Raw genomic sequence first — 23,146 nt, 5'->3', positions numbered from 1 at the left:
CAGAAAATCATGGCTCACTTACCATCCTCTGGTCCATCAGTATTGCTTGTTCTAGAATTTGTTACTAAGAGTAAAAGAAGAACACACACATTAGAAAATCGAATAGAATACAATTTTAGTGTATAAATATCAGCTTCTTCTGAAACACCAAATTTAGAATCAAACATTCAGCTATCTTTGCTGTGTGGCTCAGATGCATGTAATAAGAGGGGAATATACTGCTCCTCCTTTCCTAAGACTTGACTTCTCTATTTTTTCTTGTTGTGGAAACATGCATTGGACTCTTGAATCTATATGATGGCCTGATAGAGATGTAAGTCCTGTTTAAACATTGGTTATTAGAAACCATTCACAATTAAATAAAGGGGAAGAAGAAAGAGAGACCGAAAGGCAGAAAGGTGGGAAACATTAAATATTAAGAAAATAGTTAGGGTGAATTCTAGGTTAACTATAGCCATTGAGCAATGATGACCCTTCCCTCTCTAAAGAGTAATGCAAATGTTACATACAATATTCCAACATGGCAGAATCTTGGATTGACCAAAGCAATTTAACCTCCTTTACCTTGGAAGTTGAGATGTCATTCAAACTCAATTCTGCAATAATGACTATGTAATTGTGGGCTCAGAAAGGCATTCTACTTTATATTGGAGTGCTACATGAAACTCATGATGGGGGAAATGGTTGATGTATATCGGCAGACCGCTCCAGGAAGGCACAGCCAAACCAGCAAGGTAGGAAACCACAACATACTAAAAAAAAAACCCTTCCATCTCCTTTCTAGCATACTCCATACCTTTTTGCTTTCGAGCCATGCAGATGGCTAAAGTGACAGCTGAACCAACTAGCAAAATGCAGATAAGGGTGAGGGCCAAAGGCAGGGCCACTGAAAGATGATCTGAAACATGGGGGGTGGGGAGAAACAAAAACACAATAATGCAAATTTCCATAACTGTGGTTGTAAAACAATGCAAAGTGAACCCTGACAGAAAACAACTTATTTTTTTTAGTAATAGGCCAAGAGGTAATATCATCTCACACTTAACATCAAAAAAACTAAAGAACTCATAATTGATTTTAGGAGGAAGAGAAATGTACATTTACCACTGTACATAAACGGTGAGGAAGTGGAGAGAGTTGGTAGTTTTAAATTTCTGGGCACTTACATCTCAGAGGACGTCTCATGGACTATAAATGCCAACATGCTAATGAAGAAGGCACAGAAGAGGCTGTATTTCCTGAGAAGGCTCGGCAAGTTAAATTTATCTCAGCATTTACTTCTGTCATACTATTGTAGCACCATTGAGAGTGTCCTAACCTATGGCATTCTGGCATGGTTTGGGAGTAGCTCTGTAGCGGACAAAAAAGCTCTACAGAGAACCATTAAAATTGCCCAGAATATCATCGGGCTCCAGCTACCAACCCTGGATCACATCTTCACATCCCGCTGTCTGAGGAAGTCTCACAGCATCCTGAGAGACTCTTCCCATCCTGGTTATATCTTTTTGAACTGTTACCATCTGGCAGAAGATATACTGTAGAACAATTAAGACTCGGACCACACATTTTCTGAATAGTTTTTATCCCAGAGCTATAATTGCAATTAATAATGAGCTTAAAGACCACCAGTAGTGAATAATTAGTTGGACTGTGTTACTTGGCCTGCGGTGTAGATGTTTGTATTTTTAGTGGGGGACTTTTAGTGGGTGGGGAGTGTTTGGGGAATGTTATGTTTGTGCATGTGTCTGGTCTCTGGGTGTCTGTGAATTTTGTTGTATGGTTATACTGTGTATATACTTACAATGACAATAAATTATTATTATTATTATTATCATCATCATCATCATCATCGTCATAATCAATAAATAATAAACATGATTCTTTCTTCTATCTTTAATTAGACTTCTCAGCCAAGAACTATTCCTCATAGTAGCTCAATATAACTGAAGCCACAAATGCTAGATTGTTGTGGACTTGCTTCACATGACTTGCTTTTCTACCCAGTAGAGTTGTCTAGCTTTTAAACAAAACAAACAAACAAAAAATCTGCCTGAAATGCAATTGTCTCCTATCATCACCTTTTAACAGGGCTAGGAAAGATATAACTCATTCTCTCATAAATACATTTTTAAAGCTAAAGCAAGGCATGCAGAGACCATGCACCTTGTTTTAGCTAAAAATTCTATTTCTGGAAAAAACTGGAAGAGGAAAAAGTCTATTTCCAATTGCTGCCACATACTAAAATTTGGTGGTATGTAGCCCATGATCCAGGGGCTGGAGTTAACCACCAGATCTACCAAAGTTGCCTATTTTTCTTTTAGAGGAAAAAGGCCATGCCATCAGTCCTGCAGGGATCATGCTTCTTTGCATTCAGATATTTATGCTGACAGTATTAACATTAGCAAATTCTAAGATGACTTTTCTGTAACAAAAACACAAATAGTTATCTGGCTAGTGAAGATTTCAAAGTAAGACCATACCAGTTTTATTCGTTGGGGTATTGCCTATTGTAGGCTGGGGGCACGGAATGGAACCTGAATGCCTCATACAATCTGTATCACAAGCTATAAAGAATGGCTGGATCTGGAGGGAAGAGAAAAGGAGAGACCATGTTAGCAGCTGATTTGATGCACCAGCCCAAGAACAAAATCTATACGAAGGCAACCAATAATTTTTGTTTTCAATGCTGCACTTTCTATTAGGGACATGAAGTCAACGTGACTGTTCATCACCCCTTGGACTGTTAAGTACTGCATCCTATTTCCCCCTCTTGAGCCTCAGGTGTTTTAAATATAGGAAGGATCAATAAATGTTTGAAAATTAAAATGCAATGTACAGGGGCACCATTTGCAAGACAGTGGCTACATTAAAACAGCGTGCTATTGCCGTAGTTTAATATCCTAAATAACCAGAATTAAAATAAAAGGGTTAAAATTAAGAATAACCATATATGATCTGAAGCGCAGAGTGACAGGGAATTGGCCACTTAACTCTCCCGTGGGATCAAAAAATACATTTTTGTTTTAACAAGCTATCTCACTGGTTTCCATAATTTTAGAATAAATCTTTGTTCCGGGAAAAAAGGTCATAGGTGTCCAAAGAAGTGAAAAGACACAGTGTTCCAGATCTGAAATAGGATTACAAGTGTTCTCTTTGCCATTGGTGGCCATCTATGTCTCTATACACCATCAACTGCCCAAAATTCTTCATTGGTGACTCCCCTATTTTCTGTGTAGACATTAATGAAGGAATACTGCTAAAACAGAATGCACTATCATTACTTTCCTCATTTGAATATATAACTGATACAGTACCTCCACTTGGTATTTGCAACAACTCTTCAAATTTCTCTCTAGCTTGACTGTGACATTCAGGCGCTGCTGCAGTCCCTCCTGCAGAAACCAAGATCAAGAATAGTTTGACTTAAATTAGTAAAAAGAATAAGAAGGAGCACTGAAAAGAAGACACTAATGTACGATCTTAAACGCACTGCACGTTTTACAGAGCATACGTGGGTCAGAGAAAGAAACCAAAGGCTGAGCAAAATGTACCAAACACATTATGACAAATGGTTGTGGAACACAGCATTGCTCCAAGATGGATTGGTGGCTGTGACTGACTTTGCTCAGTTTGGCTGGTTGCACTTGTTCTCCTTCTTGCAGAAAGTATATCTAGCCATATTTAATTTATATAATCTCTTTGATCTCTGTGTTCCTCCCTTTCCTTCCACAGCATTCTACAATTTAAAATGTGGATGAATATGAAATATCAGTAAAATTAAGAACAAATTAAAATGTTAAGATAAAAATTATAGTACTTTCTGGTCCTCAAAAGGACCGCTGGGTCATTTACTCATCAGCAAGTTTAGAGTGAAACATTTATTCAACACAGCATTCAATGTCACCTTGTGGATTTTAGGTTTCTTATATTTCACAGAAAATTCCAGATTCCAAAACTGCAGAAAAGTAAAAAGGCATGAAATATTTTACACATTAAGTAAGAATAGCAATGAAAAAGAAGCCCAAAGCATTTGCATCAAATAATTCATATCCTGAACTTTAAGAATTCTGGGTGATGATGATATGATTTCCAAGAGAGGAACTTAAGGCACTCTGTATACCAGGTGTAGTTATTTTATTGTGGAACAAGAATGGATATTTAATTGACTGTTTTGATGACTTGAGAAGTGATGAAAGACAGATTCAAGTGAAATTAATAATGACATGCTAATTCCTGAAGTGGAATTTAAGCTTTCAGGACAGGAGTGTGCCTTCTAATATGCTTCCAATGGTAAGCAGAAGAGAGAACTGATTACCTCTGAGATTTGTTTTGTGGTCCTCTTACATTCATTTCCATCTTCTTGAAAACTGATCACCTGGATGAAGTAACTGATTGCTTCCACAGCTGGATTAAAGCTGACCAACACAGAATCATCAGGTAGGCTAATCCCATTAATTCTGGGCTCCCAAAGACTGCCTGAAGAGAAAATAGCTATCATGGATTTCTAATAGCATTTCCCAAACTTCTATCCAAACTTAGAAACAAATATTACCTATCTCCACACATGGTGCTGTTGTTTTCATGATGGAATCTGTGCAGTCTGAAACAAAAAGGAAAGCTATGTTTACATTCAGGAAATATAATAGTGGGTACATTGGATAATGTTTAACAAAAAAGATAAACTAAGGACTTCTAAATATTTTAATAGACTGATGCAGATTTACAGAGTAAGTTAAGACAAGGGGTCATTTAAAATCATAGAATCATAGAGCTGGAAGGACCCCAAGAGCCATTGAGTCCAGGCATCTGCCAGTGCAAGAAATCCAAGCTAAAGCATCCCTGATAGGTTGTCATCCAACCCTTTTCTTCCAGATCTGGCCGGGTGGAAAATTTAACATGCAACAAACAATGCTCTGGAGGTAAAAAATATTGAACCTGAGGCTGTTGGGCAGGTCATGAGAAGGCAGGATTCTTCAGAGAAGACAATAATGCTGGGAAAGGTGGAAGGCAGCAGGAAAAGAGGAAGATAAAATACGATATGGACTGACTCCCTAAAGGAAGCCACTGGCATAAATCTACAAGAGCTGAGTGGGGCTGGTAAGGACAGGACATCCTGGAAATTGCTCATTCACAGGGTCACCGTAAGTGGGAAATGACTTGATGGCACATAACAGCAGTAGCAATCATAGTGACACGTGTATAGGGAACAGTGTCTGTTATGAAGTAGACCCAGCAGGACACATGGAAAGCCTATCACACAGCCAGTCAAATTTATGTTCCAACTATAGCTTTTATGCAAGTGGTCAGGAAGAAATGGATCACACACACCAGAAATAGGAATGAGCCAGAAATGCTAGTCATGAAAGTTAAACAAGAAGGTGCAAAAACTGGTCTACCATTAAACATTAAGACTGTACTACAGAAAAACCAAACAACTGTAACGATTAGAAATGGGCATTTACTGTGCTTTGGTGCAGTTTGGTAGATCAGGCTCACAGGTGTTGAGTGGGTGCCTTAGATTCCACGCCCCACTTCTCCCAGTGGATGCCCATTCAAGAGGAGGTGAGCCAGGGAAGCCCACACCACTGCTTCTGACAGGGTGCCTGCGGGGGCAGGGAGAATGGTGTGGAATCTAGGGCACTCGTGCAACACCTGCAGGTCTGATTCACCAAATAGTGGTAAGTGCCCATCTCTAGTATTGATGAAAATGAAGAAAAAACTGCTTATAGTAACGAAAGAGGATGAACGAACATGAGGTGCACTGACATAATAAAGGAAACCACGGTTTTTACTTTGCAAGAAGGGCTGCTAATAATGGGACCTTCTGGAGGTTATGAATTTATAGGGCTGACTGTTAAGTCAGAAGCAACTTGACAAGCATGAAAAAAGAACTTTTAAAAAGCTAATGGCTCTTAATTTTTCTTGCCTCAGCTACTGACATTACTTCCATCCTTCCTCTTCAATGTTTTTGTCTTATCCATATTCTGTCGTTTGGTTTATTATTTGCTTTTTATTTTGACCACATCCCTCCACTCCAGTTTCCTCTGTTCATTTCTTCCACCGGCTTCCTTTTCCTCTTCATCTTAAGCTCTTCAAACTGGTCTGCAAATGTTTACTCTCAGTCTTTCCCGTTTAACATTAGTATTTTTCATTTTGTTCTCTGCATGCCATCAGCTACATTCTATTGGTTCTGTGTTATAAACATAAAGTTTCATCGCCTAAGGTTTTGTCACCTATTTCCTGTCTTTGCCCCATTTCTTGTTCCGCTCCTTTTCTTTGAAATTCTCATCTGACATTTGATTAGTAAACACTTCCTGTATTTAAAGTACTTAAAATGTGCAGATTTTCCTATATCAAGTCGTCTTTCCTTGAGTCTGTATTTTCTTTAGAATTTTCTTTCTCTTTCTTATTTAATTCCCAAAGAAACAACAATGTTCACTTGAAAGGAAGAAGTCATGAGTAAAGCTGTGTCCCCTAAAAGCAAAGACATTCAGACCACAGATCAGCGGTCCCTGCCTCCCTTAAAACACGGGCACACTGATGCATCCTTGTTTGTACCTGAAGTGCCACCCCAAATAAGTAAACTCTGCAGTATAATCCACTTTACTACAGTACTTTACTTTCTATACTGAGCATTACTAGTGGTACAGAAAAGCTGACATGAAGCATAGATTGTAGCAGTCTCAACTAGAGATGGGAGTATTTGCATACGAATATCCCCGCACAGGTGGCGTTAATGAGAGTCCAGCCCCATGGGGCCAGACGGCCAACTCACTGATCCGCCGTGGAGGACATGATTCTATGAATGGCTCTGCAGCATGTGATCCATTCGCCACTCTTCGACCTTGCAGCGACGCTTGTCCTCCCACCTCCTGCCAGGAGTGGCGAGTGGATTGCGCACTGCAGAGCCATTCGTAGAATCCCACTGTCCTCAGCTATGGTGGACTGGTGAGTGGACCGTTTGGCCCCATGGGGCTGGACCCTTGTTAATGCCACATCGAATACAAATACCCCCATCTCTAGTCTCAACATCTACAAAAAGCAGATCTTGGTTGCTCTGGCCTAGTCCACAGGGTTGTTGTAAGGATAATGGGGGAATGAAGAAAACCATGTACACTGCCAAGAGTGAAAACAAAGAATAGAGCTGACTTGTAGCAGTAGAAGTTAACGTACACATGTCAATGTTTTGAGAAAGGAGAGGAAGCATTTATCTATGATCCAGGGTTCTTTGTTTTTTGGGAGTACCTCTTTACTTTAAACACAAGGTTTGTTTTCCTCCTCTTTAAGGAATTCCCTTGCTTTTTGAAAGGTAGGAACACAGAGATATCAACACTGAGAAAAGAAATCCTATCTTTACCAAGCCACTTAAGGTAAGAAAAAATGTTTCAAAACCACTGTATAAAGAACGAAAGCAACACAATCAAGGGCAATAGAAGACTTCTGACCTCTAATATACAACAAACCATCTTCTCCCAAACAGTTGGATCCCTAAGGAATCCACACCTACTCACAAAGGAGAGGGAGCTGCTTTTTTAGTTTGTTTCTCAAACATACAGGTCCTACATACTGGTGTTACTCACAATCTGCTGTGCATTGGGTACTGATGTATTGCTTGGCTCTCCATGATCAGATGTATTCAACTATAAGCAAGTGTTGCCCATCTATTGGGAAATGTCCATCTTGCTTTCTGATGGGCACGCTGGGTGTGTGTGTCATCGCCTCCCCTCTACTGCCTCTCGTCCAAGCTGGGGCAGGACAGGATGGCCTCAGAGCAACGACATCCCTCCGCTTGGGCATCCTCCCCTTGGCATTCAGTCCTTCAGCTATAAGCTAGTCTTATGCAAAGGAGAGTAGAAAACCAGAATTCTACCCTCTAACTTTCACTGCACATAGTCCACTTAAGTAAAAGGCACAAGTACAGATCCCAGCCTTTCACAGGTTAGCAGAGCTAAAGGTAGAACTACCACATCAGTGAATAAAAAAAGTAATTAAAAAGTTGCCAAAATGAAAAAAAGAGAGCAGTCTTTGTTTTTATTGGGGATAACATGGAAACACAGACAATAACTATATAATGGTGACAGCCAACATAAAATGAACCCATATGAACTGTACATAGGGATATATACTTTTAAACAGCTTCTGCAAAGCACTCTGCGGCATGGGCTATATGAATAACAAATACTAATAAAAGCTGCCATCACTTGGTTGAATTTTGATCTGAGTATATTCCTGGAGAATAATTTTACAGTCTAATAAACTGATTAACAAATCCTTACCTGGCACACGGAATGACCTAGATTTCGAGTTATCGTCTCCTACAGTACTCAGTTTGGGCAAATGATGGACAGTGACATTGTACATCTGACCTGGTTGTACTTGAAATTGGTTGAAAGAAAAATGCCACTGAAATAACAAAGTAAGGAGAGATTTGTCAGCAGAGACATGAAGTGTCAGTACACTGAAGTCTAGAAACGACCGTGCACTGAACTGCTACAATTACATTTTATGCTATAGAAGCAAAAAATATAAACAAAACACTGGAGGGGGGGGAAGGAAAAGAATTATTGTATATTCAAAATGATTATTTTATTCCGGTAGAGTCAACAAGTCTCAAACTGTTCAGTACTTAAATAAATCAATATACAAATGAATTATCTCCCCATCTCCAGTTTTCAATTACTTTTCTTCCTATGTGTGAGAGAACACTTTCATCTTCTGTACTGGTTTAGCTCACTCTTTTTTCTTCTCCAAATGCTTTTCAAGAATGAAAACCAGCACAGGTTTCAAAGCTCACCACAGCAGCATTTTAGCACCCTAATCCACACCTCCACCACTTTTTTCTTCTGTCCTGGTGGACAAAGAAAGAGGACTTTCTGTTTCATGGGAAATATTGTGAGTAATGCTTATTATTTCAGTTTTCTGCATACGGCGTTAACTGATAGCTGGCATGGAATAAGTGTCAGTATTTTTAAAGCAGCCTTTCAAGTGAATTTTGAAAGAGTCATCCACAGCTATAACTCCCCACTCCTCCAGCTATAACACAGTTGGCAAGAAAGAGATTGGTGGTAGGGGTACAGAAGCTCACTGAAGAAAATTCTATCAGATGGCAACATGCATGGGCATGATCAGGGGACTGATCCTCCTTGGGAGTAATTGAAAAGAACAATGCTTCTATCTGTTTTCTTATGGTGTTTGCCCAGCATCCTTGGTCCCTTCATAACACCTAAAGAGATGTTTACAGCTGAGTAAAAGAAAATGGTTATGGCAACTGGTGGCAGCCAGTCCTGATGCACTCACTCTCTTGTCTTCTCTGTGTTCCTGATTTTCCCAACTGTCTTTCTTTCTGTCTAGAACAGCCACCATACTTCATTGCTTTCCCAAGGTGATCAAGTAGTGGCTGCTGTAGTGGCATTCACAGCACACATATAGCAGGCGTAACACTGGATAAGTTTTTATTTGCCGCAGATAATAGGGTATATTGTTAAGGTAAAGGTAAAGGTTCCCCTTGACAATTTTTGTCCAGTCGTGTCCAACTCTAGGGGGCGGCGCTCATCCCGCTCTTCAAGCCATAGAGCCAGCGTTTGTCCGAAGACAATCTTTCCGTGGTCACATGGCCAGTGTGATTTAGACATGGAACGCTGTTTACCTTCCCACCGAGATGGTACCTATTTATCTACACGCATTTGCACGCTTTTGAACTGCTAGGTTGGCGGGAGCTGGGACAAGCAACGGGCGCTCACTCCGTCGCGTGGATTCGATCTTACGACTGCTTGGTCTTCTGACCCTGCAGCACAGGCTTCTGCGGTTTAGCCCACAGCGCCACCACGTCCCTTGGGTATATTGTTAATTATAAGGTTTTTCTTAAGGATTAGGTGATCCTTTTGGTTTGCAAATTTTGTAATAACTAAAGGCTACACACTTGGATTCAGGGGAGGAGAGGCAAAGTAATACATATATAACATCTCTGTGATCACTCACCCGGCCTCCATCTTTTGGATGGACTTGGAAAGAGAGGCTATCCTGGAAGTCGAACTGTACGCAGAGCTGCCGATTAGTGCTCACCTGTAGCACCGTCAATTCTGCCCCTCTGAGGTACTGAATACTTGCTGATTGGTACAGGGAGGTTGCGGAGAAAAAGAGAAAAGGGATCAGTAAAGAAATCTATCTATTTTCATTTGTAGCCTCTGTAGGGAGAAAGCAATGGCAGGTTAGACAGTGACACAAGCCCTTGACTGTGAGGAGAGAAAGAGGAAGGGGCAGGTCCAGATTTTTCCAAGTATGAATGCTTTTGCATGGAGTAACAAATAATGGGGGGCTTCCCCCACTTCTGCATAAAATAATTTAAATGGGTTATGGCTCAGCATGAAAAGATCAGGAATAGCAAAGAAAGCATCTCTTTATACAGTACAGAATGAGAATGGAGAACTTCAGACTTGTGGAGAATGTCCATGCAGCCTGTGGAGCCTCCCTTCTTAGTACTCCCAACACTTACATCTTGGAGTCCAGTAGGGAAAACAACCCCTACTCTCATCTCTAACCGTTTTGCAATATTGTTTAGATTTAATTGTATTTTAGTATTATTATCTTAATTTACTGTTGTTTTAAACATATATTTTCATATTGAATCCCTTCACTGGGAGAAAGGCAGGATTTAAACCCTGCAATGATTCCATTTAGGGGAGTATGCAGCCACCAAGTTGGGAGAGCAGGGAACACATTAATGCTTCCTGCCATTCATCTTTGCCAAAGGAGACAGACCCAGGGCTGGTGAAGCTGCTCCAACTGAGGTTTTCTCTCCCTGGGAAGCCTATTTAGACTGAGTCCTAGCACTTTGATGAAGAAAAGAGAAACCAAGTCCATATGCAAGCATCTTCGTCAGCAGCAACAGACAGTTTATTACCAAGAGAAAGGACAGTTTGTTATGAAGAGAAGTAGTGAAGATTTTGAAAAAACCCTCAAGGAAACGTTGAGCTTAATAAGATATGGACTACAGGAATTAAGCACTTCTGTGAATAAATTTAGCACTTTGTATGAATGACTGTCCAGGTTTCTCAATGGATGGTTAGTTACTACTAAAAGAATTGTATATATTATAAACATGTGTGCAGCCTTGAGATAATCTTCTAGGCATGCCTGTGGCTGAGTGTGTATATATGTGTGTGCGCGTGTGCGTGTGTATGTTTCCACTCTATGAATGAATGTGGTTTGGATTTTAGTTAAGGTGGCTTGGATATCACAAACATTTATATTATATGGAAGATGTTATTTGATAACATGTATGTAAAAGCATATACCGTATGTAAATTGTTGGTGGGTGTTTGTGTTTAGTAAGAAAACATGGGTTTTCTTTATATTATTAGGCCAACTGAGGTAACAGCTGATGGAATGCTCCTCCAGCCACTGCCTTAGCCAGTGCTGCTTTACTATATGTGAGCTTCCCTCAGCTGAGTGGGTCTGCTCAAATGCAGCAAAAACCAGTCCAACTTAGTGATGTAGCAGCTGGTCAGGGTTGCTTTGTTCACAGAAGCTCTCCTTGAAAGTCAGTACCATCACAGTTTATTAATATATTCATTTCACTTCTTTCTTCCATCTGCATTTGAACTGAAATATTGCCACTTTAATATTCATCTTTGAAACTCACCCACATATGCTCTGAAAGGCACTCAAAGGAGCAATTTTTATGTTACTGGTTTCCCAGCATATAATCAGTAGCCAAGCCACATACAAAAACATTTCAGTGGAACTTCCAGCCACTCCTACTGGGCCAATGAACAGCATTATATACTACAGACCATTCCCATGTTTTATACACACCAGCCCTGTGAAATCTACATTAAATTGTCCTTCACTTACCATCAGTAGCCACTTTCCATTCTATTTTTAACACAGGAAATAGTTTCCCCTCTTCATCTCTGTAAGTATTAATGTTGACACTGAGGGAGCTAGGTGCTGAGGGAGTCCATCTCAAATACTGGAACCAGCTCTGATCCATGCAGCCACCTGGCAATTAAAAAAAAATCCAGTTTTTAAGGCAGCAGTTCATTTATTTTGGAACAGTACTTCGAGTTGATCTGCCACCTCCTATACTGCCTGTTTAACCTAATATCTTACACGGTGTAACAGTGCATTTTGCAAGTAAGCTAATGAAGCTGCAAGCAAGGTAACACCAAGAACTTTTTGGCAGGGAGGTCTCCTTTAATGTACACTCAATTTCTAGAAGGCGGCATAATAGGAGACAGAAGTGCATAAATTTTCTGTCGCTGTGCATCTACTTCCCTGAAGGTGGAAACTGTCATTGATGCATCTCCACATGTTCTCATTAATACATGCACTTCTATGCTTTAGGTAAAATAGATCTACTGTACACTCATAGCAAGATGTATATATCTCATAGTAGAGAGCTGTTGTTCTAAACACATGATGGAATCATTCTGAGATTATCGAATTGTGTGTATCAGCAAATTACAGGTATGGGAAATCATATTCCTGAATTCCCTATGCTTTTTATTCACTGCCAGCGAAGAACCTGCATTATGAGGAGTTTGTTGCACAAATACCCTTCTTTGAGTTTTGTTCTGTGTTTGTTTTGAAGGGCCAGTTCTACAACAGGCTGCTATAACTCTACAATATAATCAAGCACACTTGGGAGCTACTGTATCTGTGTGTGCTCTGTGCTGACAAGTCAGAACAGACTTATTAGGGCCTTCAAGGTAAGTGAAATATTTAAGGAGCGGTTTTACCAATTCCTCCCCCCGATAAGCTTCCATGACCAAGTGGGGATTTGAACCCTGTTCTCCAGAGTCCTGGTCGGTCATTCTATCCACTACATCACATCGGGAATCCTACTGTATTTATAACCAAGACATTTCATTGGTCCAAGCAAAGACGTGAGTCTTAACACGACCACTGGGCTGCAGAATGATCCCCTAGATATTTCAGAAAATCTTCTGGATCACGATCCCTCAGATCTGGGTCATCTATCACGCAGGCAAACTTCATACAAGTAGTTTTGGGATCAAACATGATATACTAATGATTTATACATTATAATGGAGCCAATGGATACTGTACTGGGCTCAGTTCTAACAAAGAATCCTTTATTGCCCCTGAACAGAACATGATGTCCAGAATATAACTCACATTTATTGGGGCTAATATTATCTGAGACAAGTCTACAATAGTAACAGAAAACATGAAATCCCAAGCCATACTAAACAGAGAAGGCTCCATATGATCTCTCCAAAACACTCCATTTTTAACTGACAAAAATTCACTGAAACAAACTTTATAAAATAATAATAATTTTAAAAAAGGATGTTGAATTACCTCTTTGGCCATGTCCCCTCTCATTTAGCCTTTAGGAATGAAGCCCTTGAATTGCTGGCCAATCAAAAATGGGCCTCTGCCCCACTAGATCACCTACTCTGGAAATAGTGTTTAGTCACTCTGCTTTCCACTGACTCACACATCTGTGTGCTCAGACAGAACAGATACAGATGTGAGTTTACAATGAAACATATAATGTCTTAAGAGAACTGAACATTTCTAACTTTCTAGTTCCCAGTCAGGCAATTACTGGTGAAATGTAATGTTATTGCATCATCTAGTGAAGACAGGCCAATCTATTGCCTCCATTCTGCCTCCTCCATTATACCACAAGACAACTTGCAGACTACAAGGACTTAAGACTGCCATCCTTTCCCTCTTCCACTTATATTAACATCTTCCCTGCTGGAGAAAGATTAATTTGAAAGATTGCACACTTTTTTGTGATTTTTTTTGCTGGCACAATAAAGGTATGACTGAAATATAATTATTAAAATTGATAAAGATTATTGTCAGAATAAAGTTTAGCATGACTCTAGCTATAGAGTGGAAAACTGATATGAAAGATATAAAGGCAAAGAGAAAAACAAATAAACCCAAAGCTGTATGACTTACTATTTCTCACATCACAGCGTAGACCCTGTTGGGAGAAAAAAACAAGCACATTATTGAAAACAATAGTTCATAGTCTCACAGCCTGATAATTCATTTTGAAAAAAAGAGACAATATGAGCAGCAAGAAGTTCATGGTATTGAAACCCAGAAGGAACTTAGCTGAGTGATTAGATGAAACTCTATTGGTAAACAAGATACCTCTCTCTCTCACTCTCTCTTTCTATGCTGACACAAATGCACACATAAAGTAGGCAAGGGAAGAAAGAGTGAAAGATTTAAGATGAAGACAAAGGTAACAGTTTAACACAAAGGCCTGCAGAACCACAGTTTAATACAAGTTTTATAGTGGTTATCACCCTGTTAGAAAAGCCACCATTGACTATGTATTGTCTTTTCCCTAGAAACCCTGTAGGACAGGGGTCCCCAACCTCCGGTCTGTGGCCTGGGCCGCGGAGACAGATCTCCCACCTCCCGCATGCTCTCCCCCAGACAGCCCCTTTGCACATGTGTGCGAGCCCCCGTGAGCAGCCCTGCCCTTTCATGTGTGTGCTCCCCCGCGTGAGCACGCCCTGCCCCTTCGCGCATGCATGCAGGGGGTGCCCCACCTTCCCTGCACACAGTCCCTGTCCACCCCCAACCGGTCCACAGTGTCAAAAAGGTTGGGGACCACTGGTTTAGAAGTTTCACTTTGGCTGAACTAGGCTTTCTAGGGTTAATTTGTCTGGAGCTCAGTTCCGTCCTCAAAAAGAAAGGGAATTCCAAACAGCCATAAAATGTTCAAGGTCATCGATTCTAGGCTTTTTGCCAGCACCTTAGATAGTTGTTACAGGTAGCATAAAGGTTTTGTTTTCCAGAGTTGTTGTCCATAGTGTTCTCAGGAGAAAGATTCTTAGGTTTACAACGACAAAATAATGCCAAACTTCCTTACTTTAAGTATAATTAAATGTCTAACTAATGTCCAATTTATCTTCCTTGCATCTCCCTGTGTCTCCTCCTCTCTCCAGCTTCTCCGCAGTTCAATCAGGTTGGCAAATCATAATAAGATAGGTGAGAATAGACACAAGTATTGTTCAATAAGGCCAGGCTTTAACAATTCTTCAATTGTGCAGAGTGGGTATTGCCTACTCTCTGGAAAGTGTTATAATTAGTTAGCTTTTCTCCCAGATTTAAGCTGCAGGAGTGATGCAGATTGTTCTAGCACTTTCATGCCCCTTTCTCAGCTCCACAGTTGGGAGGAAGAAACTGGATTACTGTATTTGGTAGCTGTATAATCAAGGCACTAGAATCTTGGCAACACAGGAAGAAAGAAAGGGTGGACAGGGAAGCACCAAATGCTGCTGTGCAGCTTTTAGGTATTCAGATTCCTGAAAGTTCAAACAGCAGTGCCCAATTGGCCATGCTTCTCACTGGCCTTTTCCTTTAAAAAATGGTAGAAGGAGTCTGGAAGAGCAGAAGACTGGCAGTCACAATTTTTGGCTTGGCCAGTGGGGCTCATCACAAAATGCAGATTCCCCAAACAAGAAAACTATAGAAGAGTCACAATTCAGTTTGATTAAGTCAGATCAGTGACGCAGTGGCACTATTTCTTAGTCTTTACACAGTGTAGTTCAGCCAACAGGTTGCTTTCGGATTTTGTGGAAGAAAAAAATTGAAAAAACCGATTCACATAAAAAAATGACCAGTCCAATAGTTTACTCTAGTGAAAAACCACTATGTTTGCACTTGGGTTACATAAATATACTATAGAGTTTCAATTCATTAGTGCAATAAACCCTTTGTGTACATAGCAGCAGTAAGTTTATAAAACAAATATTACCATCTGCTTTTATTTCAAAGTCAATTCCCCTTACCAATAAATAGAATAAGCATCTTCTGAGAATAAGGTATATTGAGATGCCTTGGTTAAGTAGCTAATGAGGCAGAGATCAAAAATATGAGCCACACAACATCATCCCAGCTTTATAAAGGAAACATTTAATGATTAAGAATGGCAATACATTCAATCTGTGTATTAAAAGCTGTTGCAACTCAGTTTCTCAATGTATTGCACTGCACCCTCTCCCTCATTCAACCTGAATTGTGCATGAGCCACTACCACACAACATGATCTCAGCCAGCTGTTGCAGGAGTAATCTGCCATGAAGTGGTATCAATTGGTAAAAGTAAACATACTCATCTTTAATCTCTAAGTTTATTTACATTTCAGCAAACCAACAAACCTCCACAAAGATCAAAACACACACTGATGTAATAATACATTTCATCTTCACATTTTTCTCTGTGAATCATCACTTAAATGTATGAGGGAATTGTACTGAGAAAGCAATTTCTACACATACAACTGCCAAAATCCTCTTGCAGTCAGTGACAATTTTCAGGCACTAAGGCTGCCTCCTCACTCCATCCTGAGGCTTTCAAAGGCTTTCCCAGCTCAAAAAGGAGCTTTGAAATAGGAATGGGCATGAATAGATTCAGCCAACTTTGTAAAAATTTGTTTACATGGCACCACCAGTGCTATGTGTTCCTTCCCCTCACCCCCGGCTGGCTGGCCCACTCACAATCCATTGCACACCACCTGGGTCCTCCTCCTTGGGCAGCTGTCCAGTCTGGCCAAGAGCTCAGGTTTCCCTTCCCCACCTCCTCTGGCAGCCAATCATTCAGGCGATCAACAGCTGAGCAGCGAGAATCCCTGTCCCACTTCCTCGTCTAAGTGGTCGTCTGCTGGAGGAGACAGGGAAGGGAAGCCTGGCTCCTGGCCAGACTGGACGGCTGCCTGAGGAGCAGGACCTGGGTGGTGCACGGTGGATTGTGAGTGGGCCAGCTGGCCCACGGGGTGGGAATGTGTGGCACCTGTGGTGCTATGCTGCTGTATTTTTACAAAGTGAGCCAAATAGATTCATGGCCATCTCTGCTTTGGAGCTATGTGTGTATAGTAGGAGAGCAGGAACAAGAGATTTGGAGTGCTATACTGGTTAAGATGATGGAAAGAAAGACCCTGGTAAAAATACTTTCTCAACCACTAACTTACTGAGTGACCTTAGGCAAGCTACTCTGAAGCTTCAGCACTTCCATCTGCCATAAAAGGCAGCTTATGTCACAAAGCTGTTGTAAGGATTACTTTAGGTAGTAAACATTTAGCAAACCTTCCAAATACCAGGATTTCTAAGATTCTATGTATGAACTTTGGGTATGACATAATGACTGAGTGTTTAACTCAATAAGGAGTTAAGGAGAAAAAGATTTCTGACTGAATATTAACAATATTCTTATTTCTTCTTCACTCTTGTTGCTGAGAGTGAAACAAGATCCTATTTTCATATGCAAGAGAAAAATAATCTTGAGATTCGTTTAGTTATTATTACAATCTTAATAATTCAATTATTGGAAATAGAACATAAAACTAGTAAAGCCTCTCCCACCATATAACTCATTGGGGACATCAAACTTCCAAGCTTCTAATATATTTGAATGGGACACTCTTGATACTCTCAGTTAAAACTGTGTTTTGCAAACAGAAGGCTAAACCACAAACAACATACTTTACCAACTTTTTATTTTACAATAGAAAACTAAATGCAATGGTGATGATGAGCTAATGTGCTACTAAATAACCAGCCACATCTAAAATATGTTGCAAAGTTGTCTACTTTCTCTTGGCAAGACTGTAGTTCTCTTTGGCCAAAAGCAGAACACAGGCATCAAGGTACTATGAGTCTTTTCTTATATCTTTGTAGTGACAGCAAGTAGATGTTGAATAAGGAAAATTAGTGAAGGCAATGCAACATATAGTACCATATACATATAAAGCACATGTATATTTGGAACCTTTCATGCCAAATGAAGCAAACTGTAGCTGACCTCAACTAGGGTGTAAATGGGCCTCTTCATACCTCCCCTGTAACATCTTGCAACATTCAGTATTTGAAAGTCATGCAGGCCTTATCAAGTTTCTAAGAGTTGGAGGTCAGCTAAAGTTCGCTACATTTGGAGCGAAAGGTCTATCTCTATACATGTGCATATATGCTGCATTCTCTTTGCTAATTTTCCTTATTTAATATCTATTTGCTATCGCTACTACAGTGGCTGCTGCAGCGATATGTGCGCAACATGAGCTTGAAAATTCTTTGGGAGCAGTCCATGGTGCAGCTCCTCCTCACTTTACTGTAATCTCTCATGGAGACCAGATGTGGAAAAGATGACTATCTGACAAACATATTTGTGCTTATAGGTACAGTGGTGCCTCCCTTAACGGGCGCCCCGCTTAACGACGAATCCACATAGTGATGAAGATTTTGCGATCGCATTGCGATGTTCCCCATATGCCCCATTTTCGCGCAGTTGATCGGTGGGGCTTCGGGATGATGGGGGGCAGTGCTTCCCCCCATCATCCTGAAGCCCCGCCGATCAGCTGGGCGAAAATGCCAGCTTTGGGATGATGGGGGGAAGGGCTTTCCCCCATTATCCCCAAGCCCTGCCGATCAACTGGGTGAAAATGCCGGCAGGGGCTTTGGGAGGATGGGGGGAGCGCTCCCCCGCGGTCCTCCCAAAGGCCCCATTTTCGCACAGCTGATCGGCGGTTCCAAAATGGCCACCTGCTGTTTTGCCTCGCTTTAGAGGCACTGAAAATGGCCACCCCTATGGAGGATTTTCGCATAAGGTGAATTTTTAAGCCCATAGGAAGGCATTAACACGTTTTAATGCATTCCTATGGTCTTTTTAAATTTCTCATAGAGATGAATCCGGATAGTGACGATTTTTCCGGAATGGATTATCGTCGCTATGCGGGGCACTACTGTATATGAAATGAGATGACTATACAAGAATCTTGATTATTGTTGACCTTTATAACCCCCCCATTTCCTTCATCTGCTGAGAGGGGTATAGATGGCATTCTTCCTTCTCATGTTGTCTTCACAGTGACTCTCCGAGGTAGATCGAACTGACAGAATGTGATAGGCCGAAGGTCTGTGTGACTGCCGTAGTGAGTTTCATGACCAAGTGGGAATCTGAATCCAGGTCTTCTGAGTTCCAGTCCAACACTTTAGCACTATGCTGGTTTTTGGTATTTTATGTTAAGAGACCCTCCAACCACATAGGTTTCTCAACAGTCAGTTCTAAATTATGCTTCCCTGGAATGTGCCAAGAAGAACCACAATGGCGATAAGCTTCTCTTGGCAAGAGTTTTGCCATCTGTAATCATCTTCCTTTGTGATACAGGAGGCAGATGTGTGTTGTTGCAGAGGGATAGTGAGGCTTGGCCACTACCTTACATGGGCTATTCATATTCTAGAACACTGGTTCTTAACCTTGGGTTACTCAGGAGTTTTGGACTCCAACTCCCAGAAGCCTTCACCACCAGCTGTACTGACTGGGGTTTCTGGGAGTTGCAGTTCAAAAGCATCTGAGTAACAAAGGTTAAGAACCACTGTTCTAGAACCTCTCCTTGAATCAGCTGCACCATTCTTTAGAAAACTAATGAGTGGCAGAAAAGTTTCAAGGAAGTAAGAGGTGCATGCAGCTAGGTTGACTAAAACTAAACTTTCTCTGTGTGCTCCTTTCCAGCTCCCTGAAAATGTTATACAGAGCTAGACAACTCTGTACTCAAATGTTACACACCTACACTTTCCTTGAGCAGAAGCCACAGAAAATACCTCCAACACACATATTTCCCAATTCAGGAGGATTCCCCTGATTTCCTTTGTAGCATTTTGTGGTGATTGGAAGGGGTAAAGAAAAGGAATTTTGGGTTGCTCGGTTCTCATGCGTGAATCAAAGCTAAATCCAAGCCACTGACATAAACTATGTCTCAAGGTATTGCAGCAACCTATATGGGACTCTGGCATTACCCATCAGCATGGGAAAAGATACAAATTTCTGACGTAATTTGGAGCACCAATTAGAAGTTCTAAAAGATTCAATTTTCAAGAAAGCTTACACAAACATCTGAACATGATGTGTATCAGCTGGGTTTTACACTCAGTAAAATTCCATGTTCTGTTATTAATGACATTATTACCAACAACAATATTCCAATTTATATGCACTAAAATATTTATTTCATCACATCTTCTGTTGCAATTCAGTGCACAATGTTCGAATTGGATCTTATCCAATAAGCAGTAGTTTTTGCAAAGTGTTTTCTGAAATGTTACATTTCTAAGCTGACACTTCCTGTACACCGCCCCAACTTCCTTAAACAGAGGCTGGGGATGTGTCTCAAGTTTGTACAGATCAGCCTCAACCGCTCCCATCATAATCAGAGTTATGAAAAAAGGAAATTTCTGTCACAGGACATATTTTGCAATTATTCTGGTGAAAGCATATGCTAATGTTGTTGGCTGAAAAATACCCTTTGCAATCCATTTAGGGCTGTGCTGATAAAAGAACACAATAAAAGCAATAGGTCTTTTTCTCTTAAAATTTGCAAAACTATATAAATGAAAAAGTTTGAACAAATGTGCTTTATTCAAAGTAGAAGACATTCTGCCCATCATTCTTATTTATTCAATGATCAACAGGTGCTTTTATAAAAGCCACAACTTGAGGAAAGAATGCTTTCTCAACAACTGCTATCCATAGGCATGTTGCCACAAAGCCCATCATGACTACTAGTCAGGAGTAATGGGATTATGAATGTGCTTAATTCATACAGAAATAAAGCTACAATGTTCGTGATACTGTTACCTGCACAGTTGTATACAACAGAGGTCCCCAACCCCCGGTCCATGGCCCAGTGCCGGTCCGTGGTCTGAGCCGGACTGGGCCGTGGAGACAGATCTCCCGCCCACCCCCGCACTCCTTTGCGCCGGCACCCAAACAAACACTACACCTTTCATGCATGTACACAAGTGCACATGCCCCCATGCGAGCACCCTCCAGCTCCTTCATGTATGTGTGTGAATGTGCAAGTGCCCGTGTGCATGCACACCCACTCCTTTGCGCATGCACGGGGGGGGGGTGCCCCAACTTCCCCAATCAGTTGCAGGGTTAAAAAGGTTGGGGACCACTGGTATTCAGTGTCCCCAAGTTTCCACACTTGCCCTATTGATTTTTTCAACAGGGAAAAATGATGAATGAAAACGGTCCCAACAAGCATAATTTTTTTGCTGTTTTTGTCTATGCAATGTAACAAATTGGATAAGGCGAAGAAGTATATAGGAAAATGCACCTTCACAGGTCTATTGGGTGGGGACACAAGAGAGGGCCTTCTTTGTTGTTGCTCTCAGACTTTGGAACTCCCTCCCACAGGTAGCCAGACTGGTCCCATCTTTGCTGTCCTTCTGCAAGCAGGCAAAGATCTTTCTCTTCAGGCAAACTTTCCGTCAGTAACTGGCTGTCTGAGTGAAATTTTTAAATGGATTGTTATGCCTTGCTGCTTTAAATGTGTTTGCTTTTGTTACGATTTCTCAGAGTGGTATTTGTTTAACTCTTTTTCGTATTTATATACTTATTGTTTTTAGCTTTAAATATTAAGTCCCTTTTCACTGATTGAAATCCTGTTTTAAAAGACCCATGTACAATATGGAGGGTACAAGTTCCAAAATCAATCAATTCTTTTCCTTCTCCTTTACAGTCAAGGTTGGTTTTAATTTCTTCTTTTAGTTTTCTCAGAAAAAGGTGATTTATTTTGCAATCGCGAAAGAAGACACGCCTTCTTGAAACTTCTGAAGAAGGTCTTCAGCCATAGCAGTCTGAAGAAAAACACTACAGTAGTTAAGATACCGTGTGGAAACTTTATTACAGTAATCATCCAAAAAATGAACCATCTTATTCAAAGCTTCATCAAAACAGGTAACAAATGTTTGGCATTGTTTCAGTAAAAGATCAGAGAAATATAGTGCCAAGCCAAAAGCAACAACATACATTGCTTTTGTTTTTCCAAGATGAAACTGTTGAGCTATCTAGCTATCTGAGAACATTCGTCTGAATAACTCACTGATGTTGTTACAAGAGTTAAATTACATCTTGCTCCTCATCAGTTGCAAAGTCCACAGGCAGTCTGCTGTCCTAACACAGTCCTTGATTACGTAGTCAGCCATACTAGTTTGTGTGGTGGGTAATTCTTTACCATTTTCATCACTCTGATCATGTTTTCCAGTTTTCGCAGGGGCTGTCTCTTCACCCTCTCTGGTTTCACAATCTGAACTTGTATTTGGCTTCAAACCTAAACGTATTGCAATGGACTGTTGTCTCAACTTAATTTTCACGTTCTTCTGATGTAATGGTCCTTGTGAATGAGACTCCACAGCTCTAATTCCCATATTACTTAGTTCAAAGGTTTTATAGCATACTTTACAATAAGCTTTGCATTTGTCTCCTGCAACTGGTGATAGCCATGAAATGAAGTCAGGATGAAGTTTGAAATCCAGCCACTGCATATGAAAAACTGTCCTCATAGAAGCCATCTTCAAAATGTGGTTTCAGATACAGCTATACACAAAACCACCTGTCTGACACCAAGATGTTAGCAGATTTGTTTTCAAAGGAGGAACTTTCCAAAACTGGGAACATTTCACTTTTACTTTCTGGTTCCAGAAATTGTAATGAGCAGATCAGCAGCAAGAAAGAAGGTGGAGTTTAAATACTTGAAGACCATTTCTGTAATCCAGAGAAGCAGAAAACCCTCATTTGCAACCTTGATGCGTGGGAAAAGTCAGGGAAGAGGGTGAGAGAGCTGATACTCTGTAAACTCCAGCAGGAACAAGCAATCACATTTGAAAAAATTACTTTGCATGGTGCAGAGTAGAAAGTCCTAAACGACTGTGAAATCCAACAGCAGCAAAACTCATTTGCAACTCTGTGCTGGGTTTAGCATGAGACAAAACATCCATTCCATACACAAACTTGACACAAAAACTTGATTATCTTTATATGCAAGTCAAATGCAGTACTAGCAGGTAGGGATGAAAACAGATGTTTAAAGTTTGTATCTTGCTAAGCATTTAAACTCCCCTTCATGGATTGCTGCCTTGTCGTGGCGAATGGGCTTGAGTAACTCAGAGAAGCTAGGGGCTATGCCATGCCATGCAGGGACACCCAAGACGGACAGGTCATAGTGGAGAGTTCCGACTAAATGCAATCCACCTGGAGTAGGAATTGGCAAGCCACTCCAGTATCTTTGCCAAGAATACCCCATGAACAGAAATAAAAGGCTAAAAGACATGACGCTGGAAGATGGTACCCTCAGGTCGGAAGGCATCCAACA

General features: G+C 40.7%; 1 protein-coding gene across 3 annotated transcripts in view; it reads right to left on the bottom strand.

Moving 5' to 3' along the window:
- IL17RA (interleukin 17 receptor A) overlaps nucleotides 1-23,146 on the bottom strand; it is a 32,188-nt gene that overhangs the window by 4,913 nt on the left and 4,129 nt on the right. For 2 of the 3 annotated variants that reach the window (XM_020789081.3, XM_020789079.3), the window contains exons 2-11: nucleotides 13,942-13,966; nucleotides 11,854-12,000; nucleotides 9,979-10,106; nucleotides 8,277-8,403; nucleotides 4,553-4,600; nucleotides 4,316-4,491; nucleotides 3,315-3,392; nucleotides 2,481-2,583; nucleotides 797-898; nucleotides 23-64 (exon numbers count right to left, since the gene is read on the bottom strand). In XM_020789081.3, coding sequence (XP_020644740.3) covers nucleotides 23-64; nucleotides 797-898; nucleotides 2,481-2,583; nucleotides 3,315-3,392; nucleotides 4,316-4,491; nucleotides 4,553-4,600; nucleotides 8,277-8,403; nucleotides 9,979-10,106; nucleotides 11,854-11,992 — 943 coding nt within the window. In that variant the 5' untranslated portion in view covers nucleotides 11,993-12,000; nucleotides 13,942-13,966. The remainder of the gene's footprint in view (nucleotides 1-22; nucleotides 65-796; nucleotides 899-2,480; nucleotides 2,584-3,314; nucleotides 3,393-4,315; nucleotides 4,492-4,552; nucleotides 4,601-8,276; nucleotides 8,404-9,978; nucleotides 10,107-11,853; nucleotides 12,001-13,941; nucleotides 13,967-23,146) is intronic. The other variant, XM_020789080.3, reaches the window with a different exon arrangement.

The sequence above is a fragment of the Pogona vitticeps genome, chromosome 5 (assembly GCF_051106095.1).
Source record: "Pogona vitticeps strain Pit_001003342236 chromosome 5, PviZW2.1, whole genome shotgun sequence".
Classification (NCBI taxonomy): Eukaryota; Metazoa; Chordata; class Lepidosauria; order Squamata; family Agamidae; genus Pogona; species Pogona vitticeps.
This window is presented reverse-complemented; position numbering and strand designations above follow the sequence as displayed.